The following is a 14,732-nucleotide window of genomic DNA, read 5'->3' on the forward strand; positions in this document are numbered from 1 at the left end:
GTGGTGCATGCCGGCTGGATCTCTTCCAGGGCCGAACCAGCCACCCAGTGGCTTGCAGAATTCCTCAGGCAGCGAGCTGGTTCCATTTTCCTTATTCCAGACTCGGAAACAATTCTGCAGTGGTCTGTTAATTGCAGTGTTAGATATCAGACAGCCTGTATTTAAGATTCTGACCTCGTCTGTTCCCCTGGCTGCTCGGTTTGAGGAAACTGTTGGCTGCCTCACTCTGCTCCCCCTTTTGCTTAGCAATCCCTGCCCTTTCTGTTGCTTGGGCAGCCCTAGCCTCACTCTTGTTCTATTTGACTTAGTATTTTTGCCCCTCATTTTGGTTTTTAGCCAGCTGCAAGAAGCACTGCACGGGTTTTAAGGATGTGCACTGCCGCATTTGCAGTAGCGGGGAACCTTCTGCGGTTTGAAGTAATTGCCAGCGTGGCTGTTGAAGGAATGTATTATGGCTGCACTACATGCTCTAACTAGTATTGTTAATACAGCTCTGGCATTTGCCTCCTAACTGAAACCAGCTGTGGTGACCACTGGTGCAGAGAGACGTCAACCCTTTTATAGCAATTTTTATTTGGCTTATTATGAAAATAGCTGTCTAGGCAAAATTACTGCAGGATATACTGTTTTGAATACATACCTTTTATTGGATGCGGGTGCAGATGGAGGAGTATGTGGGGTTAGACCTGTGTTCCATGCTACCAGCCGCTTTCAAGGCGGAAACTGTTCCTGCGGTCTGCAGAGGAGCCTGGAAGCGCTGCCCAGGCAGTGTTTGCCATGTGCATACGTCATCAGATTGGTCAAGACTCGCGATGCGTCCTTGTTTTTCTCTGATTGGGTTTTTGGGTGTTTCTTTCTTCCTGTCCCCAATCTGTCTTCCCTCATACTCCTCAGATGTTCTTTTCTCAGAAGAATCTTTCCCATGAATTGTTTTTTTACTTCCCACCTTATCTGAAAGGACAGAAAAGGATTTAAACTGAAGACCAGATGCGGTTTTGACTCGGTGCCTTGAAGCAGCTAAATGTAGTTCCCAGCCTATCTCGTGCCAGCTATTAATCACCAGGAAATGTTTCATGCTGAGCTTATTGTTACTGAAGGTTAAAATGACAGTGGGGTGAAACATAAACATCCTAAATGTGCTTTTACTTCAGGATGAGGTATCCATATATGTCCTCCTTTATGTCCTAATCCATGCGTAGCCCCCCTTGTTTTGGGGTTCCAGTAAGCTATTAGCCAGGCTCTCACAGTATCGCCCTTATTTTAAATGGTCAAATCAATCTGCAGTTTTGGTGAAGAGGTTTTGGGCTTGGCTGGCTCTGAGAGGGAGAGGATTTAAGTAAGTTAAGTCGTAGACTTTTCAAACAACTAGTGATAAGTTTTTCTTGAGGGTCCCTGCCAGCTTGGTTCTATGGACTCCTGACTGTTGTGAGTGCTTTGTCCTCTGCCTTGCCACTCTGAGCTCAACTTCTGAAACTCAACTCTTAACAGCTATTTTCATGCTAATTTGATGTGAAGTCACATGCTCATCTTCTAATTAGAAGGATCAAACAGGCAATGCTCAGACTTTTTAGTTTGCTGTACTGACTTGTGACCTCAGGGCTATGGCCTTTAGGAAGGCTGAAGTTTGGTTGCATCTCTCTGGTCCCAAAATCCCTTTCTGAGTTCCTGCCTTTGGATTGAGCTACTGAAAATGGTCTGAGAGTCTGGGGGATGTCTTAGAGTTTGTCGTTTGTCAGATGCTTCCACAAGACACCTTTTGCAGCAATCCGTGAAGGCCCAGCTTGCCAAGACAGTTTCCCCGCGGGTGGCCATCTACCCGTCTGGTTTGTTCTTTATTGATTGTGGTTAACGTCCTTAAGTTACTGACCTTCCAGCATTGTATGACTGACTTCCTTCCTCTGTCCTGGAAGAATTCTAGGAAGCTAGGATAGAACCTATCCGGTTCCTCCATGTTGAACCCAGGACAGGATGACAAGTGAAAAAAGAGTAACAAGGTGGAGACTGGTGTAAAGATCCAGCTGAGTTCGTGACGGGCAGGTGTGCGTGCGTAGTTTGTAGTTGAAGGCTTTCATCTCCCAGTCCAGTGTGCATCTGTATGGGATGTCTCTTGTGATTGGTGTAATGTTGGTCTGGTGGGCAACAGTTCTTCAGCCTCAACCGTAATCAAACCTGGTCCACTTCTAAGTTGACTGATGTCACTCTTGAGCAATTTGTTCAGTTCAGGCTTCTGGACTCAAACTATCGGCAATATTTCAGGAAATCTCCACTTATTTTTCTGAGAAGTTGTTTTCTCATGTTCTGCCTGCCATATAACTGAAGAATTGAGAATAAATTTGGATCTCAGTGTTCTCATTCTTTCTTTGTGTAGGTGAGGTACCAGTGTCACGCTTCGTTGTACTTGACAGTAACAGTATGATTTTCTTTTCATAGGTGGTATAGCTTTTTGAGATCAGAATCCTTTAGGATGTAAATAATGCCCGGGAAGGATGATAGCAGCAAGTGGATGTGCCAGCTGGATGCATCAGGAGTGGGGCAGGCAGAGGCAGCCAGCGGAAACTGCTGACCGAGTGACGTACCTTACCGTCATATTGTGATGCAGATGCAAATATTCCTTTAGGCAACATCCATATACTGATTTTTAATCTGCCTTAAAAGAAAGATAAACCTTGACATCCAAAATGCTTATGCACACTTTCTGAGTTCAGAAAAGGGTTTTAAATTACCGAGTTAAAATCTGGAGAGAGCTTTAAATTACTCAGCCTGTTCTCAGTCCTGCTGGCCCACTTCAGAAATAAACACAGCAAAGAAGTTGTGCATCCTCTAGATAGATCTAAAAGAAGGAATGTGGGAAACAAAGTGATGCCAGATTTCTTCCCTTGAAAAGAAAAAAAAAAAGGAACAAAACTAGGGTGCAAGAATGCAAATGACTTTAGGCCAAATCAACTGTTCTCTAATCGCAGTACATGTGACACTGCTGCAGTTATGCACTTCCCTTTAAGAACTCTGTAACGACCAAACAGTCTGTAGAAGGAATGGTTATGAAAAATATTATTGCAGCCTATAGCTTTATGTTATTTTCATAGCGTCTCTCTTTTATTAAAAAATAAAGGGAGGGGGAGAATTTAGTCACAGAATGGAGGGACAGGAATTAACGGCACATGGATTTTAATTTAGGGTACAACTTTCAAGAGCATTTAAAACAGTGAAACAACAAAAATGGGAATATGCCAGTGGGAAATAGCTTTGTCTGTAGTTGTGTACCTTGTTTTCACTGAACAGCTCTTTGGCTTTCGCTGCTGTCTTTACGTAAGGAACTCGCTTCAGTATGCTCTGTGTGAAAACCTAAACCAGCAAGCATGTGTGAACACTGGGCTAGTTACTCTCATTTTAGCTTTACGTAGTGAAACTTCACTTCCCATCAGCTCTCTAGAAACATGAAATTTTAAAAGGGAAAGAAGAGGAAGGAAAAAAAACCCACCACAATCCAGGCAAAACAAGCTACAGGTTTTAATGCCAGTGAAGAAACAAGTATTGTTTGGAATGCAAAGTGTAACCTTCCTTTCTCCCTCCCCAGGGTTGAAAGGTCTACTGACCAAGTCATCAAGCCAGTCAATGTGGAAGCCCTGTCAAAGTGGGTGGGGAAGATACCTGCTGATGTTCTGCAAGACATGCCTGTGATTGCACCCATGCTGGCGAAGCTGGGCTATGATCCGTATGCCAATCCACCAAATTATGGAAAGCCAGATCAAAAAGTTGTGGAAAACACAAGGAGGGTAAGGCTTTTTTGTGTGTTCAGTTATTGGCCAAATGAATGCGAGCTGTAGAGCAGAAGGGTCTGGTCTTTTGTTTGGGGTATTTTTTAAGTCTGTTTCTAATACCTTTTGATACTTAGTAATGTGTTTTCCCTGCTGTGGGGGGAAGAAGGAAGAATTTGGTGGTACCTTGAGCAGTGAAAGTCTGGCTCCTGCTGTTTGACTTCAGTTTGGTTCATCTTCCTTTCCCCAGGCTTGAGCTGTGCTCTTTGATGTACGTAGCTGAACCTCCTCAGAATTGTCCACATAGTTGGGGAACTAGTTCGGAGTGGAAAAATTCAGCTTTCTCGCCTGGGCATCAAGCTTGATTGATGAGCTCAGCATTTTGTACATGAGGGTTGGCATAAGCTCTGCCACAAAATTATACTCCAAATACTTGGTGGAATTTGAAAAATGACCCATGGAAAATGGCCCAAGATGATCAAAATATCAGATTTTCCAATTCTTTGCTGTCCTTTGTAGAACAAACAAAAGATGGAGGAAGGTCTGGTGCTGATTAACCTAAACTTAAGGATTTTCGTCTGAATTTAATGTTGTTGGAATTTGAGTAGTTAGGCTACACAGCTGTTTGTCCCTGGAGGTGTCCATTGAAAAGCGCATTACCATTGTTTGAAATAAAAATAATTAACTCTTTACTTGGGTTCTCTTGAGAATGTACTTTATTAAAAGAAGGTGACTTGTGCTGCTGTAGCAGATTAACCATTGGAAAACTGGAATTCAGCAATTTCATAGGACTGCCTTCCGATATTCAGTTCAAAATGCAAGAGAGAAATTCAGGTAACAAACAAAGCCACAAGCATACCTATAAAAACCCCCAAAGCCTAATTTAAAATGCTAAAGTGAATTGAGGCTTTCCCCCAAGTTTGCTTTGAAGCATAATTAGTTTACTAACATTAAAGCCGGCATGAAAAACTGGAGGTTACTGCTGTTACAGCTGATCCAAATGTCACAAGCATGTGGAACGCTTGTTAGTATTTTGGCTGCTGTTTAAATTTAATAGTTTTACTTACAGCCCAAGATAGCATTTTAATTTTGGTACTTATTGTAGTACCCAGGATATATTTTCCCAGTCACTTGCTCTTTACCAAAATCGCTTTTGCATGTATGGAGGGAGATGTCCTGGATTAAGACTAAAATCCAAAATAGCAGAAGGATTAAAGATTGTTCATCTTCAAAACTCACACTATTCCTTTGAAAACAGACACCGGGAGGCTTTCAGAATGTTGCGTACTCCAAGGAGCTTTGAAAATGAGGGTTCACATCAGTTCGCATCAGTTTCCAGTTTCCGTTTGGACAGCTCGAGTTCCTCCCCAGTCACTTTGCTTTGCTCCCTCCCAGCAAACCCCTGCGCAGACCTCCAAGTCCCGTGTCTTTGACTCTGAAAACCTTCATGTCCTGACTCCCTGCAGTTTCAGGACGTGAGGCTTCCTAGCTGGCCGACCAGTGCGCTGCTGAGGTGACCTGTTCGGAGGGCAGCAGCCTCAGCGCCTGCTCGGCAAGTGCCGGGCTTCCTGCAAGCTAAATTGCCAACGTGGATCGCAGAGCTTGGTCTTGAACCAAGGAGGTTTTGAAACAACTAATACTCTGGTTGGTGATCAGGGGAGCTGACTCACTGCTGAAAAATGCTTTGTTTAGTTCTCCCCACAGCTTTATTTTGTGCTTATTTGGGGCTGGGGCACAGATATTTCAAAACACTTTAAGGTGTTTGGGAAAAGTTGGGAAGGGGAAGGAGAGAAAGAGGGAACTGCGATGTGTTCGTTCTGCCCATCAGGGATGGCAGATGCTGCCCTGTGCGTTCCCTTCTCTTCCTTGCACCTATGCTAATTTACGTCTTGCTGCTGCAGCTTGGAAAGGAGGGCATTTATTAAAAAAAAATTATTCTTGGTCTTGATTTTTCCAGCTTTAAGCAACGGGTGCTTGGCAGGTGCAGTGTGTTACTGCATACTCTTAGCTGGTGAATTTGGGAAGTCCTGCAGCACTGCTTTTGTTCCTGCTCTCTTTAAATTTCATCACCTGGGGTAGTCTTTCACAGAGTTTTCTGCTGGGTGTATCGTTGGAGATGAAGATGTCCAAATTAAGTTTTCCGAAGTGACAGTACATAAGTATATAAACCTTCTAGGAAACCGTTTATTGTTTCACTTTGTGTTTGGAAGCTGTTCCATTATATTTATATTTCTGGTCTCTGAGAACTTTAAACTGAACACAGAACTTGAATTTCAGTCATTGAAAACAGATAAACATCAGACTTCTAAAGCTGAGCTGTTCCATTAGTGTAGTAATCCCTTAGGGTGACTAACTCGAAATTATGTTGAATTATCTGACACTTGCTATGCTGATACCATCGTAGTTTCTTAGTACATTTAAAATGGTGTGAGCTAGAACTTCAGATGAAGGAAGCTGCCACCGCCTGGCAAGCAGAAAGTGACAGTAAGGAGGAAGGACTGAATTTTTTATTTGATTTATTTTTTTTGTTAATGTGGTTTTGAGGGGGGTTAGTTTTTCAGTTGTGTGGGGGTTATGTAATGTTGGCTTAAACTGGTTGTGGAAGTTGCAACAACAGGGTGGAAGCCCAACACCACTGAGATTACTGACAGGGGAGATTCCAGCTCCACCTAAAGATGGAACAACACTGTGTCATCTCGTTCATTGCTGTCAGATACGTTAAAAAAACAAACAAATCTGTTCCTGTTGTTATGGAGAGTTCTTGGTTGTTTGTATGATTCAATGCACTTTTGTACTGTATGTGTGAAATGGTGATGATGAGTGGAATGAAAATACAAAAATTGGTCAGGATGCAGAACCTACTTGTAGCTAGAAAACCTCTCTGAACACAGGCAGGTGGGGATTGCAGGACTAGAAGTCCATGCGTTGCCCAGCTGTAGAAGATAATTTAACAGGAAGATAGTTTAATCTGCACGATGTCTTTGTACTCAAATGTGCTTAGATGCTGCCTGTAGAACCCTGTTTACATGACACTGCACTGAGTAAATGCTGTTCCTTCTTGAAAAGACTCCAGTGAGCCTTCACAGTGAAAATACTGTTCAGCAGTTTCAAAGCTGCTGCTGTTAGACCCAGAGGTAAGAAGCAATGGTGTAAAGGGTGCCTAAAACAAGGGCTGGCACCAAGAAAAATGGAAGGGAGTGGCTAGTGAGGTGCAAAATACTGGCTTCCCCGACACTGTCTAAGCAGTTCAGTCCTGCTCTTGTTGTTCCTTTTTCCTCCTTTTCTTTTTCTGCCCTCCCTGCCAGTGACTTGCGTACATACAGCTGACTTTTTTCTTTAATTCAGTCTGGAAGCAGACTGATTCTCACCGGTGAAGTAACGTGCCTGAATTAGAATGTCTGTGTGCTTGTAGGTAATGGGAGGAGAACAATGCTCTCTGCTAAACTGGTTTTCCTCACTTTAGCGTTACCAACTGAGGACACCAAAAGGGTGAGGTTGGTTTTCTGTGTTCCTGTAGTACGACACAAAAACAAGATGATGAAGCCAGTGTTTGTGCTTGCTTTGTCAACTTAGTTCTGGACAGTGTTCTAGACAGTGACAGAGCGTGAAGCTGACTTCATCTCTTCTTAAGCAGGTGTCCAAGTGCTGAGTGGTGGTATGAGATGAGGCATCTCTGACGGCGCCTGTGCTGGTGGGGTACCAATCTAACACGAGTGTAACAGATTTTTCTGACGTTTTCAATAACGAAGCCATGAACTTTTTGTTTATCTGGCTTATGTTAGGCCTGACAAGGTTATCGTTCACGACACTTGATCTTGTCTGGGTGAAGAAACGCAGAGCAGAGAGGACAAGGTCTGAACAGTATTGTGCTGTTCGTCAGATCCGCGCATGTGACCTCAAGAGCAACCTTTAGTTATTCAGTGACTGCAGAATTGTGCTGTCTGGTGTTTTTCTCGTGACTCTGCTGGTCTGTTCATTTCATTATAATGATTTCAAGGGTCCCTTCCTTATAGACACATATAGACCACTTTCTCCCCAAGAGTTTTAAGAAACTACATCCTGAACATGAAGGGAAATAACATCCTGTAACTGAGTTTTCCTCTGCAAATGACGCAGAAAATGCTGATAATTGAGCTGTCTGTACTGGTAGCCCAGTCAGTATATGCTGGATCACCAAGTGAATCTCGTGTGTCCGTATTGATACGAAGAGTTTGTGTCAAAGAGTATGTCAGCAGAGTCTCCTGAAAGTGGGAAGCAGCTTGTAGCTGCAAGACTGCCTTATGCCTGGTAGAAACTGGCTTATTGTTCTGTTATGGTTGGCTAAGTGGTTTCCTCTCACATCTGTAAGACATTACATCAGATTTTCTTTGGCACATACTTTCCACTAAATGATTTTGTATGCTTGAAATACGTAGCCCAATCGTTTCTTTTAACTTCTTCATGAAGTTACGTTCCTTGCCCTGAAGAGATCGAGAGACAGCAGTGTACTGAGCTCGGTAGAAAAAGCTATGGCTTTCATCTGGCCTATTTAAATACGTGTGGCTGCTTCTAATCGCATCCATCAGCACTCTGGTGACATCTAAAGGCTGTTACCTGCCTCTGGTTTATGTTCTGTTGATGGCATTTTCTGCAGGAACATCCAGAGGAAAAACCAGTTCTATTAACTCCAGTTCTGTGGCTTTTTTAAATTGTGAGGAGATGTCTCCTGTGGTTAAGAGTTAAGATGTCCGTGACAATCCTGATTTCATAGAATCATCTGCTTGGAAGAGACCTTTAAGATCATCGAGTCCAACCGTTCACCCTGCACTGCCGGGGTCCCTAAACCCTGTCCCTCAGCATCACATCTACACAGCTTTTGAACCCCGCCAGGGATGGGGACTCCACCACCTCCCTGGGCAGCCTGTTCCAAGGCTTCACAACCCTCTCGGTAAAGAAATTTTCGAGGCTTTCAGGTTTTAAAGACAGAAGCAGTCTGTGATAAAGGGGAGTGAAGAGTATTTATACTGACGCATGAGAAGAATTACCTGTGCTGTCGAAGATGTGTAAGCGTGGAGGAATGCTGTAACGACAGGCAGCTCAAGGCCGTGCGTCCCTATTTACGCCGGGTCACTTCAGCATAAAGGCCTTTGGCTTTGTGGACGCTCTCTCTGTTATTTAAAGCAAAAATTTGGGGTTTTAATTTTATCTGTCTTATGATCACCAACAGCACGGACTTTCCCAGTGTCCTGTAAATGCGTTTTAATACCACCTTTAGTGGGTGTTCCTTCGAGCGTGTGGGTTCCGCGCTGCGTTGTTTTTCTCCAGAGGTGTCAAGTATCTGTTTTTCAAGACCAGCTCTGCATATGTATGATCAGTCAGGTGTTCACAGTTACTAACCAATAACGTACAAAGTCAGGTCTGGTTGCACGCTGCCTTTTGGCAGACATTCGCGGGCCTGTCTACAATCTTGCTCTCTGTGGTGTGCCTACTGGGTAAAGATTTACATCTCAGATGTCCCCCTTCTTGGCAGTTCCAACAAAGAGGCGAAGAATTGTGTAAGGGAAGTCGGAAAGAGCAAGTTGAGGGTACTGTGCAGCGAAGGGTTGTTTCTAGAAAGGGGCTCTGCTCCCTTGTCACCAGCGTTCCTGTTTTTTCTCGTTGTTTCTTGATAGCCCTGTACTCTGCAGCTTTGTTTGGAAAATCTACTGAGCCCAACTCCACTCTGAGTGCGGGCTGACTTTTAGCCAAAAAGTCCCATTATCTCTGTCTGCTGGCACTGACCAAGCATGGTGTGACTCTTTCTAAACCAGCCTTCGAAGTGAGTGAAAAGCAGTAGAATTACAGGTTACGCTTTGGAGTTACGCTTCTGTTCTCAAGTTTTCTTTATGTATTTATAAGGGTTTTCTCAGACAACTGGATGTGAAACTTGCTTTCTGATTGCTTTTTGAGAATAATGTGCATGTAGTTTGGCTATAAGGATATGTTTTGTTTTTAAGAGAACAGCTTGAATACTGCTAATGCTGAACAATAAACTGACACAGAATTCAGATCCCCCCCCGCTTTGGAAATGCTTTTGGACTTAGAAAACAATTCCCTTAGAAATGGTAAACATAATTTCTGCTCAATTTTATGGAATTCTTGCTTAGACTGGAAATCATTCCAACGTCCTGCTTCTGCCTCTCTGGTGACACTCTGAATTATGCATCTTAGACTTAGAAATTGGTCAGAAAAGAATTTTGAAGCTGAAACCTCTTAATTTTTTTGGCTGCAGATGAAGTCATTGTTTTTAGAATTTGTGGATTGCAGTTGACTATGGGTTTTGATTTAAAAGGAACCACTTACTGGTTTTGGAGCTACTTTAAACCAGTTTCCATGCAGTTTCATTCTTGACAAAACCAGCATTCTAAATAATGTTAGTTCTGAACCAAAATTAGGCTCACTTGCGTGTTAAACCTGGTCTTCTTGGGCCTGTCATTGGTGTGATTCGCCTTTGTAAATTGTGGTGTGTAAATGTGGTATTTCATGTGAATATAATACCAAACCTGAAACACTTCATCTTTCCAGGCTATGACATTCATGTCATTATTGCTCTTAATGTTGCTGATGGATGAATACTCTCGACTGTCCACTATTATACGCTCCTTGGGTGTAAACGCTGTTCCTACAAAGGGCATTGCAATGGGAAAGCTTTTAGAGTAGACTTATGTATATCTAGAGAGAGAGAATATAAAAATCGGACCACATCGTAATGACAGGAGGAGGGAAGGAGAACGCTTTCAGAGACACAAACGTGGTTTTGGTCGCTCTGGTTCTGAATCAGTCACAGTGTACCGCCATCATCATCAGTGTTAACGCCAGGAATCCCAGATACTGACTGTAGTGGTTTGCCAGAAGAGCTGAAGAAGCCTCTCTGTTTCTTCCAACTCAGTGCTAGTCTAATACAAGGTACTTTTTTTCCTGGTGAACCTTGCCTAGGTTGTTTTGTGGCATTTTTTTTTCAAATAATAGTGTTGATAAGTAACTTCCGTTTCTGCTCTAGAACACAGCCTGCATTTTAATGGCTTGGTTACAAGCTGAAAATAGGAAAAACTCTCTGTCATTTATAAATATTTATAGCATATCTAGGCTTCAGTAAGCCACATACTCAATTTTTGACCAGTGTGGCTTTCATTAAGGTTTCCATGGGAGTGACAGTATCCCCTGGCTGAATGTAAATGAGAGCTGTGCCTGTCGTTTTGAATCAGCCTTTCTGTTTTATCTGAAACGTGGAATATCGTAAGGAGCAGCATTCTGCAAGGTGTGTATAATAAATTCATGCTGTCATGCTGGGACTTAGGGGAGCCTTGTCCTTTGGCTATGTTTAGCCTGGCGATAAAGAGCGATGAGAACTGCCAGCTCGCGCGTCCTCGCTCCAGTGAGTCAGAGGGTTTAGTGCCACAGGCCTGCTGTGGGGAGAGGCGGCCACGGGCAGGAAATTCTGAGCAGCCTCGCTGGGGCACCGCAGTATGCTGACGAAACAAGTGCGTCTTTATATTCTGGTCATCTCTTCATAGGAAAGCGGAGAACATGGATGTTGTATTGCATGCTAATAACGCAGAATAATCTCTCCCCCAAGCTCTTGAGCGTTTCCAACAGCAGTGGCTGCTAGCTTTGAGTGTTGTGTTTTGTTTTTCCAGGTCTATAAAGGTGAATTTCAGCTCCCTGACTTCCTGAAAGAAGTGCCACAGGTACGGTATTGCATCAGTTTCCTTTTTGTGGGTGTGGTGGCAAGTTAGTAGGCAACCAGTCTGTATAAAACCACCTCTTCATAAACTTGATCATAAGAGAATATGTGACCAGAGAGTGTGAGAGAGGAGCTTGTCCATGAGATGGACTCTCCAGGGCTCTTGGGCTCAGCGGTCCCAGGCCTCCCTGAGTGCACGTGTAACTCCAGTGTCAGCAGAGCAGTGCCTGCAAACCTGAGCTGACAGAATGTTCATGTGAAACTCGAGGAGAGTTTGACTCTCCTTTCCGTAGCCCAGGCTGTGAAGGTGATCTGTAGAGAAGCTTTATCTTTTGCTGCCTTGCATGGGAAAGTTTAAAGCAAGTGTAGCACGGACAGCAGAGATAAGTAAGGAGAGATTTTTTAAAAAGAAATAACTACTGTATCAGAAAAAACCATGACCATGTGTTGATTTAATAATCAAATGAGCTATTGAACTTCAGATTTTACTGAGAACTGATCTGGTACCCTTCAACTGCTGTTAGTTGTCATCAGTTACCAAAGGGAGCTAACCTTTGCAATAGCAGTTGAAAAAGCAAAATCCTTGTGGTGGAGCTCTCTTAAAGTGCTGGATCTCTTGATACCTTCCTCCAGCTACGTGGGTGTGTGGGAGCCATGTTTCTGACCTCAGGCCCCTTCCTCGAGTAGACGTGATGGGAAGGTTTTGGGCTGTAAGCACTAGTCCGTTGACAGACACAGGGGTCAGTTTGGAAGGTGACATCTCGTGCTGCTGGGCAGCTCTTTGGTGTCTCCTGAAGGTCACGGCAGGCAAGATGGACTCGTTCCATGGAGCTGCCTGTTGGAGTGCTCTGTTTCAGTACCTTGAAGGGCTTCTCTGGGTGTGGTTTGCGATTTGGGGTTTTTTTTCTCTCCAGTGTGCAGTGAGATTAATTCTCCCTCCCACAGCCTTGCAGATTTAAGCTCTGCTAATCTAGCCATGAAAAATCAGAGCAGGTGGTCTAGGCAAGAAGCAAATAATTTACCTTTATCAGAGAAATAACAAATATGTGTAGTTTATTGCTGAAATAGCATATTTTATGTGAAATGAGTAGAACACGTAGCAACTGGGTTTGTTTTCTTGGGTAAGAGCTGCTCAACTAGGCTCATAAAAATTCCAGGTTTTGTAGGCTGTATAATTGATGGTAAATGTCTCCGTGCCATCTATAAGAGCTCTCTGCATTGTGCTTTGATAGAAAAACCAGGAAGGGGCTCATCACTCCTACTGTCTTGGGGTTTTCAAGTAAAGCTAAGTAGAAAAATACTTGGGTTTGAGTTTTTCTAGGAGTAGAACATTGAGAATTGGGAGAGAAAGCATTTCTCGGGGCACTCTGCCTCCAGAATTGCGTATCTCTGCCTGCAGTACTTTGTATTTCTACTCGATTTCCCATCCTTAATGATATGTACAGTACAGGAGCTTATTTAGAATGTGCTGTATGGAGCCTGTCAGAAGGAAAGGAATGTGCAAGGCCTTTGCTTCTAAAAGGAAAACCCCAAGCTGATGGGCACCAGCTCTCTTGACTTTCATTTCCCAGTATCCAGAAAGGACTTTTTGATTGTGACTTCTGTTAGATGCAGAGATTGAAGAATACACCCAGGAGGATCTACCACATGCAGACAAAGCATTTTGTCTTATTCCGTTCATTCAAATGAGAATTAATTGATTAAAAAGGACAATTGGTTTCTTTTGTTCCAGCTGAAGAAGACAATAGAAAGGAAGTCTCGTGGCAAGATAAAATGAACGCGGATCAGTAAAGCCGAATAGCTGTAGTGTCTGTCTCACGTTTTCAGAATATAACTTTTTGCTGTGGACACCAAATCTTTCTGATAAACCTTTGTGTGATCTCTAATGTGGGCTTCACTCTTGACTGGATGTTTGCCTGCTCTCACCCTTCGGACAGTTAGTGCTTGTGCTTTGCCACTCGCGCTCAGCTACTAGAAAGCCGTTCAGGACTGGCACCACGCAGCTACGTGTGCTGTCGCTCGCAGCATTGTCCACTCGACTGCTGGCCGTTGTGTCTATGCAGCTTAACGGCGAGGCGACCCCTTCCGTGTGTGCTGCTTCAAAGTCACTGTCAGCAAATGGTAGCGAGAAAGCATGCGGCAGCGGTTCCCGATGCTTCCACATGCAGTTCCTGGGGTTGTTTCAAGATTATTTCAAGGCTACAGATGAATTTGTGCCATGTATAGCTGCCAGCGTAGGCTGGGTCAGAGCAGGAGGAGATGAAATATTGCTGCTCAGGCTTTCTGGAGAACACAGGGAGCTGAGTGGTCTCTCAAACTGAGCGCACTCTATAGAGATAGCGTGCCAGCAGGGTAAACGATCCTTGCTCTGCCTGCAGTGTTAAATCTGTGGGTTGAATCATGCTGTCGGTATTTTCCAGCTGTGATACGTCAGAGGAACTTGGTCCATTTCTGCTGGTCAATGTCCTCTTCCAGTGCGGGGAGGTTCTGAAGGGGGGCTCTGCTGAACTCGGGGAGGTGGATTTATACACTTAGCTTGGTATGATTACAGAATTTACCAACTCTGAGCACATTGTCCAAAGCAGGGAAAATCAGCTAAAGAGCAAAAATCAGCTTTGTGAAATAGTAAGAGAATAAGGCTTAAACCCTAAAAAACTGACACAGGGTTGGAATTGATGCTGGGCGTTCTCCTTTCATATTGCACTAAAGACAAGATTAACGTCACTGAACAGCCAGATGGGTTTGAGTACAAACACTGGGGCTGATAATGAGCACTTCCTGTAATGTACAGTAGCTAATTTCATTTTAATTATTCCCTTGACAGACTGAACCTGTGGAATAGAAGATACAATGGCCATTTCTGGCACAGAAGGTAACACAGGAGCGTGCAGACCCGCTCATCTGCTCCTCTTGATTTAGTTACAGTCTTTTTTTTAAAACTTGTGTAATTCCATGTTAAGATTTTGGATAAGAAAAATATAAAGATACAGCTGTTGATTCAGAACCTGTAAAAATCCCATTGAGGTAATGTGTTTTCAATAAGCTGCATTTTAGTTGCTGGATTAACAATGGCAGATTGTGCAGGGAACTCCAGACTAGTTAACAAGGGCAAGGCTTACTGTACTAATCCAGGATTCTTACTTGTCAGGTGTGTTATCAAATGTTCTTGATGACAAAGATGGCAAAAATGCACCCAGTAGGGCCAAAAGCAACATGCCGCACGGATTTACCCAGCACAGATATTGATGATGTGGCCATAACCACAGCACCTTCTG

At 43.5% G+C, this 14,732-nt stretch overlaps 1 protein-coding gene across 2 annotated transcripts in view; it reads left to right on the top strand.

Annotated features, from left to right (window-relative positions):
* Positions 1-14,329, top strand: part of TPST1 (tyrosylprotein sulfotransferase 1) — an 18,713-nt gene extending 4,384 nt beyond the window's left edge. The window contains exons 2-4 of one of the 2 annotated variants that reach the window (XM_010144626.1): positions 3,575-3,773; positions 11,411-11,461; positions 14,282-14,329. In XM_010144626.1, coding sequence (XP_010142928.1) covers positions 3,575-3,773; positions 11,411-11,461; positions 14,282-14,299 — 268 coding nt within the window. In that variant the 3' untranslated portion in view covers positions 14,300-14,329. Of the gene's footprint in view, positions 1-3,574; positions 3,774-11,410; positions 11,462-13,189; positions 13,235-14,281 lie in introns of those variants that run through there. The other variant, XM_010144625.1, reaches the window with a different exon arrangement.
* The last annotated feature ends 403 nt before the right edge of the window (positions 14,330-14,732 follow it).

The sequence above is a fragment of the Buceros rhinoceros genome, unplaced genomic scaffold, assembly GCF_000710305.1.
Source record: "Buceros rhinoceros silvestris isolate BGI_N320 unplaced genomic scaffold, ASM71030v1 scaffold21451, whole genome shotgun sequence".
NCBI classification, from domain to species: Eukaryota; Metazoa; Chordata; class Aves; order Bucerotiformes; family Bucerotidae; genus Buceros; species Buceros rhinoceros.